At 35.8% G+C, this 17521-nt stretch overlaps 1 protein-coding gene across 1 annotated transcript in view; it reads right to left on the minus strand.

The window, feature by feature from the left end:
• Positions 1-2299: 2299 nt before the first annotated feature.
• The window catches only part of AHR (aryl hydrocarbon receptor), a 62024-nt gene continuing 46802 nt past the window's right edge, over positions 2300-17521 (minus strand). The window contains exons 6-11 of the mRNA XM_079302119.1: positions 15943-16073; positions 14967-15169; positions 13208-13317; positions 10518-10659; positions 8464-9730; positions 2300-5401 (exon numbers count right to left, since the gene is read on the minus strand). Of these exons, the coding sequence (XP_079158245.1) occupies positions 5246-5401; positions 8464-9730; positions 10518-10659; positions 13208-13317; positions 14967-15169; positions 15943-16073 (2009 nt within the window). The 3' untranslated portion in view covers positions 2300-5245. The remainder of the gene's footprint in view (positions 5402-8463; positions 9731-10517; positions 10660-13207; positions 13318-14966; positions 15170-15942; positions 16074-17521) is intronic.

The following is a 17521-nucleotide window of genomic DNA, read 5'->3' on the forward strand; positions in this document are numbered from 1 at the left end:
AATACAAAGACCTTCAAACATCTTTCAAGTCCACTGGGACTGAAACCATCCTTTACTGACAAGTATCACAAATTTATTTCATAGTTTCTTCTAACTTAGCTCTTAGTTTTACTAACAAGGATTCAAGTTCTTCTGGTTCAGACTATGTACCAACAGATGCCCACTACTCTGTGTTGTGGGAAGTCTGACTATCCATAACAAGCAAAAAGGAAAAAATTTGATCAAAATTTTTCCTTCTGTAAGAACAGGATGAACTTCTACATTTATTATTATTCCAGCAACATTCCAATTCCAAGGATTCCAATTAGTCCGAACATCCCTCGGGCATCCTCTACTGTTTTTATAATTTATTTTTTCACTAATGAAACTTCTCAAACTTATTTTCATAGATATCAGACATCCAGATGATTATGATCATATGCAGCCTTCAAAATGTGTTAAACTATCTGTTGAAGTTATTCATTTTGAAGTCAATTTAGTAATTAATGAAAGTTATAAGCAGTGTTGTTTATACTTTTATTTCCATCCAGGCCAGATTTGAGAAAAGAGCCAGTCAGCTTCAGCAAAATAATAAAAAAGTTTAAGGTTTAGGGACCTCTCCTTTTCTCAAAGATTGCCTACTTTGGAAACTAAGTGTATATAACTTTATTTAATACTAATAACATTGTGTGTTGGACATTGAATAAAAGGTGAGGTTATTAAGAAAAAACTTCATAATCTCATAAGACTGATCACATCTTTGATTTCACAGATTTGGGTGAATCTTTGAAAGTTTTTCACATAGTTATTGATGCCTTAATACTATAGTTCTTCACTTGTCAGGAAGACAAACTTCTAGAGATAAGAGGATTTGCAGAATGTGGGTTTACCAGAAAAATCAATGCATCAGAACTTGCTAGAGTGAAAGAATGGATGTCTCTCTGTAGACCTCAGATTCACTGATAAGCAATCAAAGTGAGCATTGCTTCCTGGAAGGAACAGGAATGAAATGGGTGAAACTGAACAGTGCCCCATGCTGGAGATTACTTGTTTAGATTGTGCAAATTATACAATGAGGGGAATTTAATTTTTAGTTTTAGATGTCAATTTATATTTTGGGTGTCTGAAGATGTTTTGGCCTTGTACTACTTAGTTAGAACTGCAAGATTCAGCTAGTAGGGAAGAATGACTGGGCAGAGAGGAAGGAAAGCAGGAAGATAATTTGCTAAATGAATCAATGACAGAATAAAAGTATTAGAAGTAGAATCAGGCCCTTACTCTGGATAGTAGAATTAACTCTACTTAAAAAGCCAGTTCTCAGATAAACAAAATCACCCAAGAATAAAACAGCTCTCAGTAAAAGCGTGTGAGTGGAAGAGACGGTTCCTCACCAGGAAAATCTCCAAAAGAACTATTTGGAAAAGCTTCCCTCTGACAAAGCCTTGAGTAAGATGATGACTTCTACCAGCAGATTGTCTGAGCTTTTGATGCAGTGCCCTACTGCTGGTTTGTTATCACCATAGTTGTTAACTTTCACACTGAATTAGAACAAAGAAAAAATTTCATAAATCATTAAGAAAATGGCTTTCTCCAGAACAAAGTATCTCCTTCCTTCAAATAAAACTGGACACTAAGCTCCTATACTTGTGGGAACAGGTCGATAGGTGGCTAGAAGGTGTACTTTTAACAAAAGCAACCGACTACAAACAAAAGGATAACCAGTGTTGCTTATATTATTGCTTGATTATTTCCAGATGTTACTTTATAGATTTTCAGTCTTGTTAAATTATACTTGTACCTTAGCATATCTTTTTGTGCAGTGCAAGAAGAGTAAACAATAGGACTGACATACAGGGTTCACAGCCTAGTATTGATTCCGGATAAGACATTTGTCTTAATACATTTTACAAGACAATGGTGTAGTTCCAGCCAATTAAATTATTGTCCATCATGTCACTAAACTGAAGAACTATTGTAAATTCAGTAACTGCATAGGGAATTACAGTGAAACATTTGATTTAGCGTTACAAACAATTTAAAGGATTATCATGCAAAGCCAACAGAGCACACAGGAACCAGTAATATTAGCAAATATTATTAGAAATAATCTAATTGTTTTCTTAACTTAATGTTGCTATGAACTAGCAATAAACAGTAAATACCAGTGTACTGTAAGTACCAGTGGCCAGCTCCAGATCACAAAAAAAGAACATGCTTCTTTTCAGCAGTATCAATGCAGAAGTCTCTTTCTGCCTCATTACTGTTCAACTGTGAATTTACTGTGACTAAGCAATGAATATAAGAGCCTTCCAACTACTAATTGTGGCTTGCTATTTACAAACTTTATTTATAAACTCATTTTCATGCAAGTATAAAATACTAATTCCATGGACAAATACACATTTGTTCACTACTCTAAATTATATACATTGTATTTGCATCTAATATTCAGAGAAGTGCAAAGTCCACAGTGACGTAAATAACAAGTTTTGTAAACTATTTTAGATGACAAGCTCTCAAAAGATATTAGTAACCATATGGTAACATATTTTTTGTATACTGCTGAAATCAAACATTTTTGTAGTAAAAGAACATACATTTCAGCTACATTCAAGTGAATATTTTATTACCATGTATTATGTCTTACAAACTTTAGTGGAGATGAGCAAGAGCGCTACAGAACCATACCTTAACACAAGAGGTGTACTGCATGGTATGTGCAGGCATAGCGAAGGAGAAGAACTGGAAAGGAAAACAAGGTAAGAAAACTTGTACAAAAATGGACAGTAATACTGACTAACACTGGGTTATAATCTTACTTATAACAGACCTGAAGGGCTAATAGAGATCCAATCCAGAAACACCTGTGCACTGTAGGTACAGTTTGGTGCAGATCAAGAGTGCACGAATACAGTCACCGTTGTACGCATAAGATAATGCACAAAATACGCTGATATGCATATAAACAGCTAACTTGTTTACATTAAGTAGGGCAGCACAGTTGTGGTACTGCATCCTTGGCACTTAGTGATAGGACAACATGTATTTGGTTTAACTAAATTAATAAACAGGATAGATAATGGTTTGTAAGATGGAACACATACATTATCCCTTTCAACCTTCTGGTTTTACAGCATTTTTCTAGTTTTCCAGTTCAAATGCAAACATGACAGACTAGCTAGATATGGAAGACATTTCAGATATTGGCTTCAATTAAAAAAAACAAACAGAATCAAGGATTAATTCTAATGACAGTAAGTGAATTCATTGCTATCGTCTGATGCTGAAAACAAAATCTGAAACATGGGGAGGGGAAAAGCGCGACCTTGTAATAAAACCCACAATGTCTTTATGGGCTTTTCCTGAATAGTAACCATTTCCTTAATGTCCCTTTCATATATGCTATTTTCACCTAGAAGAACTGCTGAACTATTAATCTGAAAAGTTGTGACTGAGTTAGAAGTTTGGCTTAATGTATCACATCACATAGAATGGAAGAAAATATGCTCTTCAAAGAAAGCATGTTTCAGCTATGAAAAGATTCCAATTTTAAGTGATTGTCCTTTATTAAACAATATTAACATCTGTCTGGAGGGAGCCAATTTACTTTTGCCTGTTCCAAACAAACTCGCTAAATTGCCATTTTACATTATATATAACAAATGTAATAAAATTGTTCTTAACACATAACGATGTAATACTTTAAAATTAACTGTTTAAAATATTTTACAAAGACATTTTATTATATATGAACTATACAACACACAAGAATATGAAATATCTTGAACATATACACATTTCTGTATTTTCACGTAGATTATTATTTTGCACCAAACATTGGTGTCTGCATTTTTACAGTCCTCAGATAAAAGTAAAACAAAACCCCAGAATGTTTAGTGGATATGTTTAGTTTGGGTTTTTTTCTGAAAATAAAACCAATTGCAAGGAGAACTTCTCTAATGATTTTTTTTTCTTTCCATGATTTTGTATTTTGCACATAGCTTTTCAAATGGATCAACATACACAAGAAGAATAGCCTCTGTTCTTTGCAGTGCAATTTGCCAGGGATAAAACTGAAACCAAACTGACCCTTTCCCCACTATTAACATTGAAAATTGCAGTAAAAATAATGTCAATGCCAATCACTATTGAGACTCCTTTACCCCTTTTATTGAAAATGCAATCCTTTTCAATATCCATTTAAATGAAAATATTTGCATAGAGCAGCCTTGTATTATTTCTAAAGAACATTATGAGCGTTTTAACACAAGATAAGGCACATGTTTTTCAGTATTAATAATCTAAAACTAATCCTGAGGATCTGCTCCTCCCACTCAGCAAAATCTGCTTTTTTAATATACCCTGTATTACCTGAAGAAAGCAGAAAAGCAGTATAGAATAAACTCAAATTCTTTAGCTGAACTAAATTCAGAATATTAACAACTCCTGATAATAGTGTAACAAATCCACAGATGAATTGTCACTCTCTAAACAAATAATTAGTAGAGGGAAAGAAAAGAAAAGACACAGCCAGTAGCACTGTTATATTAGCTAAAAGTTCATATACTATAGATGACATTTATAGTGAATTTTGCTAAAATAAGCTTCCATCAGAAACAAGGTAGTAAAATTGTGAGGCACTTAAGGTTGACATGAAAAGGAGGAATGCAAGGGGTCTGTTTCATAGAAAACCTGAAGTTGCATATCATATCCTTGTATTAAGCCTTCTATTAAAGTGCTAGAAATGGAGACTTAAAACAAAAGGATTCAAATACAAAATAAGTGATTACAGAGCTCAGTATGCATTAAAATTAAGTGCTTTTGATTCTCATGAATTTAGAGCTTTTTATTAGTTTTTAAAAAATAAAGTCTGGAAATTATCCACGTGTGAAATCACCTTTCTTGTGCCATCAATGCTATTTGTAAAGTGCCCAATTATTTTCTAAACAACAAAACCATTTGCCTTATCTTATGTTGTATAGCATGCCATAGTCTATAGTATGTGTGTAATCCATACTGCAAGGACTCAGGCAGCCTGATGGAAAACAGCACATGCATACTTTAGATTGGAAGATTTCATTCCACCTGCCATTCTAAATAGCCAGGTCTTGAATTACATATCCACCCGTATATAGTGCAACCAACCTCATATTCCCAAAATGTCATTAAGCTGTTACAGTCTGATGCTCAGAGAGAGACTTATCAAGCTTTTCCTCAGAGCAACCTGATGCCCAGACAAAATCACAGATGGAGCTCTAGATCTGAATCACATAAATCCACTAGATGCCAAATCTGAGAAGGATCTGGGCTCTTTTGGATGATGAAGAGGCTGAAGATGTGTGGCAGTCTGTGCATTACTGATCACATCTAACTGAGAGGGATATGATTCGTTTACATTTCCTCCATTGAAACCGTTTTGGAACTGGCAGGAAAAAAAGAGAATAATAAATAGTTAGTATAGGAAACCAATTTGTTTATAAGTATTTAAAAATCCTCCTAAAGACACATTGGATGAAATAATCTTAAAATACATTGATTAGCTTTCATTGTGTTTTTTTAATGATGAATAATGAGAATTTAATTTGCATTAAAAAGGGACTGAATCGTCAGTGAATCTTACCCATGTTGAAGTCAATATGAGCTCTGCTTCTGGCTAAGTGAAGAAATAACTCTATTATCTAAAATGCAATAGAGTTTCTATTTCTAGAAAGTACTGTCTGAGAGCTCCTAATTGTTACATCCAGCTGTTACATTTTAAAAGCAACCTATTTACATCTTTCCACGCCTGCAGTGGGATCCAGACATAACAGCTCCTCCAGGAATGCACACACAGTCCTATTCATAAGCTGAAGCACACTGTGTGCAATCCACTAGCTGAAATACTGCAGGGTGGGCTTTCTGACACTCTGCACATTGACAAGGCCAAGTAAGAGCAATGAATGGCTTTCATCAGCCTTAACATAATTGTTCATAGGATTATTTTAATCACATAATGTAATGCTTCCTGTCATGCTATGGACTTTATCTCCAAAATACTCCATTCGGTCATGCAAAGAAAATACAACAAAGTATTTCAAACATTTCCATCATCTCTTTGGGAGTAGCTTATATTGTAAGCATTCATTCTTTCAAGGTTTGTCTTTAAGAACGTGTTTCATACATTCATTCATCATTCATTTATCAAATTATGCTGGATATTAGTTCTTTTTCCCTTCTATGCAAACACTGAAATTTGACTAAGTGTGCACAATCCTTCTTTTTAACAAGACTATAGACATGTGAATTATGTTTTTAATCAAAGCTGACACACTAAGAGTATACACAAGGATTATTTCAGACAGAAACAGGTTATTTCAATATTCTTCATTAATAAGATGCTCACACTCATTAAATTTTTTAAAGAATGCTCCCAACATAGAATCAAGTACTTAGGAAGGTTTCTCCTGCTTAATAAGGGAATACTGATCCTAAGCAAGCAGCCAAACAATCACAGGCCTTTCTGCCCTTCTCCATCACTGAAAGTGATTTTAGAGTACACTGGCTATGCTCCTTCCACTGTTACAAGACAGGCAGAAAGTCAAGGCACGTGACCACAACAGACCCTTCTGACTTTCCAATTCCACAGGCTTTTCATGTAGAAATCCATGGGAGTTAGAAGTCTGGAAACATACCAATCATGGCTTGTATAGCAACATCTGCCCTCTCTTTGGGCTCTAAACACTGACAGGGATGTCAGTGTGCTAAAGCAGCCACCAAGACTGCCCTGCTTTGGTTTGGCTGTGTGACTGTGGCTCAGACAGCAGCATCCTACATGCTCAGTGACATGAGGCTTCTGCTTATGCAGTGCTACTCAGCCCCACACAGCACAGGAATACCCTAACAAGAGGGGCTGAATTTTCCTCTGAACAACTGCAGTAAAGATAACTTTTCACACAGTGCCTTTTGTTCATTTTTTAACAACATGCTAAATGTCCTATTATTATTGCAGCACAGCATTCTAGTATATATGAAGAAACAGACATAATTTCTTCACAGGTGCTGTCTAGTCAATAACTTTTTATAGATAGATGTGAAGAAAACACAAGGAAGAAAACTTAAAAAAAAGGAGTCATAACAAAAAATATTAAGGAAGTGTAACAACAAAATAATCTGCAAAATAAAATTAAACTAGCCATTAAAAATAAAGAAATGGAATTGCAAATACAATGGCTGTTTAAAACTGATGCATCACATTAGTACAGCTTTTTTGAGAAGAGTAATTCTTGTTATTATAAAGACAAAATTGGATGGCCCTGGAGCTGCTCTGGAACTCTATTAAGAAGCACACTGAAAGACTAAACACTGAGCACAGCCAGGCAATGCACAGCCAAGCTGAGTTCAAGCTTGCACAGTGCAGTTTCTCAAAGTTACTTCATGCAATTTCAACCCCATGCACTCAGGGAGAAGACATTCATCTTGCTGGACTGTACTATATTTTAGGTAAATTTCTGCAATTCTGCAATTACATTCTTTTCAGCAGTGAAGTAGTTTTAAAAAGGGAATGCTTTGTGCTTGCATTAAGCATGTAAAAAAATGGGTACGTTCTAATTGCATTCCTCACCTTTGTCTTGCATAGGTTAAATGCCAATTAATACTTTAATTCTGTAAATGCTTATGCATGTGCATAAGCATTTTCAGGATCAGTACTTGAGAACATTAACTCATTGAGATAAAAGAAAAAAAAATTGTGGCTCTGTACTTTCACAGCATTAACAGAAATAAACGGTACAACAGAAAGTACTTCAAACAGGTTATTCAAAATCAGGAACTAGTATTTGAATTTTATTTCTAAGTTAATTTTACCAGTGTTTACAACTGTAGTCTGTGCTAGAGCCAGGATCCTCTCTTCTATGGCTTTTATTGTGCCCTTGGTGAAAAAGGACCATTTTACTGTGAATATAACCTTTTTCCAACTCTTTTTGCTTCAGCAGTTAATTTAGACAGCAGCTTGAGGAACAAGCTCACTTTCACTTATAGCAATATACAAAAATTAGTGCGATAACATTGTGTATAGGAGTTAAATACTTCATATTTCAGGCCATTTTTATGATACTTTAATACTTTCACTAATCCTAAAATCATTGAGGACTCTAAATAGCTAGACAATGCTAACACTTCAAAAACATTTATTTTTTATCCTTACAACATATTTAATGGAAAGGAAACTCTACTCCTCTCAAAAAGGTATATTAGCAAATTCCAACAATTTAGTTCTTTCACACTTGATTAATACTGCCAAAGACAGTTATCAGACTGCAGGTGCACATATATATAAACTTGACCAAATACAACTCTCTCCACTCTAATGAACAAATAAAGCAAAGACATCCACACACTGCTAACCCATCCATTTCAAACTAAGCAATTCAGTCACCAGCAGCCACAGCAGTCACAATACAAACTCAATCCAAAATGCAAGCAGTGCAGCAATGCTGTTTACCATACCTTGTTCCCCAATGTTTGTTGTTGCTGATTTGTCATCACAGACTCATATTGCATTTGATCCACACAGCTGGGCTGTGCCTCCTGCGTGCACGGGTACATAGAAACAGCGCCTGCATAGCATGTTTGAGGAGTGAGCATAACTGACTCAGGGTTTATCCCACACTCCAGGTTTTCAGGGACTTGCTGCAAACAACTGAGAAAATCCTCAAAGTTGGAAGAAGCAGAGTAGGTCGATCCATCAAACCCTGCTGCAGGAAAATCCATTTGAGCAAAGTTAGAGAGCTGCGGCATCATCGCTGTGGGTTGCTTGTAAGGAACAAAGTCTTGCCTGCACTCATAAGGGGAAGAGTTAACTTCTGATTTGTAAGAGAACTCAGATGTGTTGGCATGCATGCCAGGGAACATGTATTGCTGGGGCTGCTGCTGCGAGCAGCTAAGAGGCATGCCAGAGCTCCAATTTGTGAACATCCCATTGACTTGCATATGTTTCATTTTTTGACAGAGCTGCTGTTGCTGCTGCTGTTGTTGCTGTTCCACAAGTTGTTTCTGGTGCTGATGAAGTTGATGTGGATCTAAGTCTTGCTGTATCATGCACCCTTCATTCTGGACCAAGGGCTGCTGCTGGTTACAGTCTGAATATAAGAAGTCAGATTTATTTAAGGAATCCTGAACGTAAGTCAGGATTTCGTCAGTTATGTTGATGTCCCCAATATCATCCACATCAGATAATTCAGTTTTAAAAAACTCCTCATCCTGCTGAATACACTTTAAATCTTCAAAGTCAATACCCAGATTTTTCATGATGCTGTACAAATCACTGGTTTTGTTATCCTGAAAGAGCGCTGCACTGTCTTCAGGAAGTGGAACAGTACTGTCCTGGGAACACTCCAGCAGCTCCCGTTTGAGAATGCTGTGATTTCCAGCAGGTAGGAGATTGTCTGTCCAGCCACTGCTAACACCACCCAGTTCATCCCTACTGTCTGCAAAGAAGTTCCGCTCAAAAGAAAGTTTATGTGATGCTGGAGGGCAGAGATAAACAGACTCGTCCTGCCTCAACATGACACCTAGGAGGGAGTTTGGATCCACAGAATCATCGTGCAGCGTTGCTTTGGCTCCTTTTCCCACTGTGCTTTTACTCTTCGGTTGAGAGGGGTCCATAAGGCTCGACATAGGGAAAGACACCTCATACAACACAGCCTCACCAGTGGCAAACATGAAGGGCAACTTCATGTTACGCTTCCGTAGATGTTCTGCCCCTTCTTCATCTCTGAAAATAAATCAGATATATAGCATGGTACTGCAGGACTAAACAGTTACTCTAATCTTTTTGTCCCCTGGAATTAACATAAAAAATGAACTATTTTATTTGTAGGCATTTTTCGAATTCCTACCTATTCCAGCTCAACTTGGCTGAGTTAAACCAAGAGGCAGATTATGAAATAAGGAGCTTATGACTGTAATGCCACATTTACATATTACATTTGTAATTAAATCTAGATAGCATACACCATTTTCTGTGCATTAGGGACTGAAATGAAAAGAAGTGGGCTTTGTTCCATGCATTAAGCTTTTCTTGGTATAGCAAGTAAATCAATACTCGAAGTATCTCTTTTTCTCCATTTTACAGACTATTATTTTACAAATTATTTAATCTATTTAACAAGGCTGAATTCCATATTACACAGAACTTAGTTCAGCACTAAAATTCAGGACTCAATTTCTTTGTTATTTGTTGTTCCTTCTATACAACTGCAGTTGGATTTCTCAGTTTCTGCTCAAGGGGATTGAATACGGTGGATGGAATAACTTCATGCTTCTGTTGCTGATCTTGTTCTTTATAAGAAATCAATGTCTAAAGTTTTATGCAAAAGGACTATGCCACAAGTTCTGAAATATCAGAATTATTTACATGTTTGTTAGCAAACTGAAAGAATTTTAGGAATTTGGAATGTAAAGGGTAATAATTTAAAAACAAAACTTCCTTTGTGAATATAAACAGCCTCAAACTAGTTTTCAGTTTTCGAAGCACACTACTGTATGAAATGATGACTTACGTAAGAGGTCTTTGCGTGGCAATGATGTAATCTGGTCTTCCATTTTTGTAGACAAGACGTGCATTTGCCTGTACCCAGGCCCATCGATTTTCTTTGGTTAGAAGCCTAAATACAGTCATTCCACTCTCACCTGTCTTCATCACTAAAAAGTAAGCATACTGTTTATTGTCCAGCAAACAAAATCATGAAAATCTGTATGCCATGAAAAGAATCCCATCTGCAGAGAAATTTTACAAATGTCTTGTCCTCAATCACCCCATTCAGTGTCTGCACTAATGTATTCCCAGTGAATCTGGATGACTGATCACTTCAAGATGTCTAATTCACTCATAAAATAGAAGTCAAAACTGCAAGCTATCTGCTACAGATTGGCAGCGTGCTAAATAGGACTTTGTCCATTATTTCTTCAATAACAGAAATTAATAAATACTAAAACACGTAAATGACAAAAGCCTATTTTCTCTTACCTTCAAAAACCAACTATAACAAATTAGAAAGCACATTAGTTCTGAATCCAAATCTTTCACATTTGGACTGGTTTATGCAGAGATACTTAAAAATCTTATGCTTCATTCCCACTACCAGTAACAATGTTTGATAAACGCATTCAATTTTCACAGTATATTTCTGTATTGGGTTTGTGTGGCCAGGTTTTGGTAGTGACAGAGAGGGCTACAGGAGTGGCTCCTGTGAGAAGCTGCTAGAAGCTCCCTCCACTTTCAGCAGAGAAAATCCCTGGAAGCTCCAAGGTAGACATGCTGCTGGACAAGACTGGAACAATTAGAAGTTGTGATAATGCCTCTGTTATAACATTTAAGAAAAAAAATAAAAATTGTGCAGATGTAATTGTGGCCAGAGTGGAGTGGGTTTAGAATAGGTGAGAGGAACAACTCTGCAGATAGATAGCAAGGTCAGTGAGGAAGTGGGGGCAGGAGGTGCCAGGGCCGAGATTCCCCTGTAACCCTTGGTGCAGACCATGGTGAAGCAGCAGAGCCCATGCAGAGCCATGGGGATGCAGAGATCCACCTGCAGTCCATGGAGGAGACTCATGCTGGAGCAGGTGGATGCCTTAGAGGAGGCTGTGAACCCAGTTCCAGTGCTGGAACAGGCTCTTGCAGAGACTTGCAGACCCATGGAGAGAGGAGCCCATGCTGGAGCAAGTTTCCTGGTGGAAAGTGCTTTTAAGGCCTTATTTTACTTCTCATTATCCTGCTCTGGTTTTGTTCATAATCAATTCATTTAATATGCCCAGATTAAGTCTGTTTTGCCCATGACAGTATTTGGTGAGTGATCTCTCCTGGTCCTTAACTCATGAACCATTAATTATATTTTCTCTATAGAGAGGCTTTGGTGGGTACCTAGCATGCAGCCATGGTCAAACCACTACACTCGTTTTGGTGCTAAAATCCAGGACCATGAGAATTTTGAGAAAAGGATAGTAGCTAGGAGAAGTGACAGGCAAAGCAAGTACTGAACAATGTTAGAGAGCAGAATTATCATGGGGAAGTTTTGTTGTCATTGTGGTGAAGGGACAGAGGTGAATTTTGTGCAAATTGTCCAATTTTGTTCTGTGTTGGGATGAAGTTATCTTGGTTTTTGTGTGGGGAGCTTTATTTTGACTGGTTTTGCTGTTCTAAGTGAGGCTTGTGTGATGAATGTGGATTTTAAAGATAACTGATAAATATGTGATTCACAGAGGCAAGGGGTGGAAGTAATACAATTGCTGAAAACCCTTGCATTTTTAGACATAAAAATTAAATAAAATGTATTAGAAATGGCTAAGAATCTAACCAAAAATTCTTGTTAAAAAACTTATTTTCTTCCTTTTAATCTTAGCAGCAAAATGCAGCAAAATTAGTTTTAAGACAAAGTTTCAAACCATTCCAGTTTCATCCCCTTCTACTCTGAAACCATCTCTTTGTTTTTTCTTTATGAAAAAACAAAACCACTGATAAGCAATAGCGAGTGAGCTACATGTGAAACAGAAAATGTGCTTAAATAGGTTGAGAAAAACCTGCTGAGGGGCATTATCTAATTATCCATGAGAGGATAAAAGAAAAAAAAAAAAGAACTTTTCAAGAAAAGTCAGTTGAAACGAAGTATCATAACATTCTGAAGATGATTCTGTAGGTTCTGAAGATAATTATGTTATAACTAACAACAAAAGTAAAAAGCAGAGTCCCCTAAATAGTTATACATCAGATAGATTAGACTTATTTCCTTATCACTATACTTCTCTTCATAACTGGTACTTAAACCAACTCAAGCTGCCAAGAATCAAACCCAGAACTGTTTGGACACTAGCATGTTAAATCAGAGATTAATTTCTGGTAAAAATCTTACACCAATAACAAAAGAAAATGCTTTATTTAACTTGCTAACAGGAAAGCTATATTTGGCCAAAGAAAGTTGTTGAAATAGCAGAAGCTGGGTTGAGCAGAGAAGGAAGTAAGAAGAGCAAGATGTGACAGAGACTGGAATATTTATCCTAAAAGGGTCTAAATAGGAATATTACACATTTCTTCAACCAATATAAGTTTTTAGAAGGACAGATAGAACATACTAAATGAACAGTGTTCATTTTATTAACAACTTCTGGTTTTGTTTTTTTCTGTAATTCATATTGCATTCATACTGAAAAAATACTCCATGCTTTGATTTTTCAGCCTTTCCTAGAGAAAGAAACTTACTTCGGATGTGATTTTCAGCACAGTAAAGCATATCAGCTGCATGAATAAACTGGTATCCTGTTCCTCTCATACACAGCTCTGCTTCAGTGTATCCCAGGACAATCTTTCCTCTGCAAGGTAAAACCAAAAAATTGCAACCCTGCTGATGAATCAGTTCACAGAATGAATGTCAAGGAAGTTAATTATGTCTAGAACATTTCAGATGCAAGTGCTAACCACAGTTTGTTGCTATATCAATTGTATGCGGAAGCAGAACAGCTCTAATAAAAATAGTCAACAAATCATAAAACTTTAACTAGTCTGCCAGGTTGCCTTCAGTGACTAGGACTGGGTTCACACAACCATTGGACCATAAAAAAAGTGGATGCCTACAGCCACTCTCAATTCCATACTCTGAACATATTCACTCCTAGCAGGCAGCTCCCATTAATTCCAAAAACAGACACTGTTTTCTTAGCCCTGTTTCTTATCACTTACCTGTAAGTGCTTGTGTGTAGAATTAAGTAGGGATTTACCTTCAGTTATCTAAAACTACTTTCCTAAATTACAATTTTTAATAGCTGAAAGTTGGAACCCAGATATATCTCAGAACTACATCCCTTTTGCTGTTGAGTGGTTTGAGACCCCTGTGTTTGCATTTAAACAAGATATGACTCAGAGGACCACTAGCAAGAGTCATGTTTGACCCTGGCAGCTAAAATTAGAGTACTTTACTAGAAGTTGGGGAGATGAAATACTTAACAGAATTCACGTGATCTCTATGTGATACATGATAAAAAGACATAGTCAAAAAGAGGCTTAAACAGGACCTGAAACAAAGAAATGGAGATTCAAAGACAAATGGTAAAATAAGGGGGAAATAGGGATGGGGGACAATATATATAAAACTAAGATATGACAAAAACTGAACATTTCAAGTGAATAAAAATATCAAACAGAGGAAAGAAACACTTGTGCTAATATTTTGTTAACTTTTACTTGTATCAGCTTAGAGAAATAAAGTATTTTGGTCTCTCAGTAGACAAAATACCAAGTAATTCAATTCTATCTTGCAAGAAGCATGGAAACCCATATGAGAGACTCCAATGAAAATGAAAGAATTGTCAGTCAACAATAGGAGGGAGAGGAGAAGGAAAGAAGCAAAATGCTTTTATTTTGGTAAAAAACCATCCTAATGGGCTTCTTGCTATGTTGATGCATAGTAATGTTATTTTGATCTAGTATTGCAGTAGTGTTTCCAAATTTTACATAGGGAAAAGAATGCTTTGGAAATGGGTAAAAGTCATAGTATAAAAAAGTATTTAATTTGTTTACTTTGAAGGAAAAAAAATTATATTGCATTTTACACCTATTTGAACTGATGAAGAAATGCAGAATGAAATTCAACACTTGTTCTAGCGTTTTTAAATCAAATTTCAAACCAGTTTAACATGAAGCTTTTCTTCTTCCCTACTTCATTAGTATGCTGTCTTTAGGTTTTTCTATTTTGCATTGGTTTTGTGGGTTTTTTCTTTGTTTTTCTAACAATTGAGAGTCAGAGAACTGTTGTAATTTCAAGGAAATAGACTATGGCAAACCCATTTCCCTTTACTTGATAGCAGGGCTGGAGAGAAAAACCTTAACAGCTTCTAAATAACTATCACTGAAGCAGTTTATAAGCCAAAAGAGAAATATGAAATGCTTAATATTTCAAACACATACTTGAAACCTATTTCATTGTCAAATTATTCAATAATTACACAGAATAATTTACACCTACTTTGCATCACAGCCTGTAGGTGTGAAGTCCAGTTTGTGTTTAGTTCTGAAGATGAAGTTTTTGGTTCGTATCTCAAGGATAGATGGTGGCTGCAGGGGAGTAGCTACTGCAAACAGTGCAAGCTGAGGAGACAAAGTGGCACCATCCTTCCCTTTCTTGTTTTGTCCATGGAGAAATTTCAATCTTCCTTGAAAATTCATAGCCTTAGGATGAGGAGAAAAAGTAATTTTTATATGCTGGAGATATTTAAAAGCAAGATATTTCTGGTATGATGCAAAACATGTACTTTTCATTTTTTCTTAAGATCCACCACATTCAAGCTTTATAGGTTGGCACACATGAAAGTTAGCTAACAAGTACAAAACACTGTTGTTATACCCCTGAGTGTGTCACTTCAATATCTACTAATAAACTTACTGAAAAGTTAATTAATGGGAAGATTATTCCACCAAAAAAAAAAAAAAAAACCCAAAACTGAGGCTCCTAATATTCTAATGAACATATATGCATATAATTATTTGCCTTGCAGATTTGTATGTTCAATTTTGCAATTGTGAAGAATTCTATTTTGTAAGGTATCACAAAGAGGGTTAACAAAAAATGCATTAAAAAGAGCAAGCAAAAACTTTTCCAAATAAGGAAAAACTATGGTCCTCTTAATTACCATAACACTGCATATCAAGATACTCAACTTGATACAAGAAAATACTCTTGTAATGCTTTTTGATCTACAAATCACACGACATTTTACAAAAGCAATTAGTTATTTGCATTTCATTGACCATGAGAAATGAGAGAACTTGCACCTGATAACATTTTAAATGGGGAGAAATTCAGTGTCCCTAACTGAAACACTATGGTTCAAACAGCTCAGATATCTTTGGAGACAACAAATAAAGTAAGTTGCTGCACCTCTTGTTAGGATAATACAGACTTTTAAGTCTATGTGGAAGTTTTTATGTAACTCCATACTCACCAGGAATCCAGATGAATTATCCAGGAGACATCGTAACCTGCAGATGAAATTCCTTTCCATAAAGGAAGAATTCTCTGGAGGAAGTTGGTCTGGGTTATAATAGGTTGCTGGCTGTGAAAAGCCATTATCTCCTGCAGGAAAGGATTATTTATAAGGATTATTTTTAGAAGAACACCTAGTGAAGGCTATCTATAACAAACAATCTTCCATTTCATAAACAAAGCGTTAGGTCACAACCTGAGCAAGAACAATGTAAACTGGAAACATCCTCAGAACCTATAATGATTGTAACACTGAGGTTAAGCATCAATTTTTCTGATGGGATTATGTTTTACAGGCTATGGTATTTGAAAACTGAATGTAATTTATTTTTAAGCGTTTTTTCCCTTTGGGGCTTTTGTTTGTTTGGGTTTTTAATTTATTCATTAGGTTTATCAACAGCCTAGATTCTGGACCAGTTGCAAAGAGCAGGAATCCATGTTCCTACAACATCAGGATCTGCAAAAAGGCACAGGAACTACAGGAACTGAATATTCAAAAACTCAGTAATGGTATCAAACTGTGAAACTTTCTTTCCAGACAGCCAGGTGAACGCAGTAGCAACAAATAAAAATCAGCAACTTTAGGAAACCACCACAAAAAAATCAGCATTTTTCTCCAACGAAGGTAAAATCACCCAACTAAATAGTGAAAATATTTCTGGGCTCTGCTGATCAAAACATCATAATTACATCTCCAGATATACCTGGAGTACTTGTGTTTTGGGGGTTTTTTGTTTTAAAAAATACTCAAACCCTGATTGTTAACTAGGATAACAACATGGTAACCTTCCACCTCATCAGGACAAGCATTTGCTGCTAAGTGGTATTTACAAAACATACTTAAACATTTGGAATATAAAGTAAAACTAGAAGGTAAATCAATTAACTTCTGATAGAACATGTATGCTTTACATGAGACTATATACACAAAGATACCAGAGCATGACTACTCACTGCACATTTAGCAAAGCAATCTTGTTTACAATATAAATTAAACAGTAATTCCCTGGAATTCATACATGCAGAAAATTGAAAAAAAAAATCCAGCTTAAAAAGACATTTTATAATAAAATAATCTTTAATTTTGAAAAACAATCAATGTACTCTTAGAGAACCGATCATCAAGTATGGACAAAATAATAATACACATTTTAAGAACCCATATTGACCTTTCAGACATGGAGACGAGGTCAGGGAGAGCATGTCACTTAATAACACACCACATTAGATTTTCTGGAATATAATTTTGACTCATGAACAGCTGGAAAAACTTACTGATAGGCTCAGAGGTTAGAACACTGGCAAAACAAACCCAGAGGTAAACAAATCATTACCAAAAGCCAGTTCAATTTCATCTCCTATGAATTCAAGGGACTTAATTGGAGCCAAATAAGATTGTTGATGTCTCACCCATAGGCCTTGCAAACTAAGGCCATCTAAATCCTGCAAGTATGCTGAGTTATCCAGCTTTTCAGATGAAATCAGGAGATACCTTTTCTCCCCTAAAAGAACTGCTATGCAAGGTAAATTTTCGCTGA

Source organism: Erithacus rubecula (genome assembly GCF_903797595.1).
Source record: "Erithacus rubecula genome assembly, chromosome: 3".
In the NCBI taxonomy this organism is placed as follows: domain Eukaryota; kingdom Metazoa; phylum Chordata; class Aves; order Passeriformes; family Muscicapidae; genus Erithacus; species Erithacus rubecula.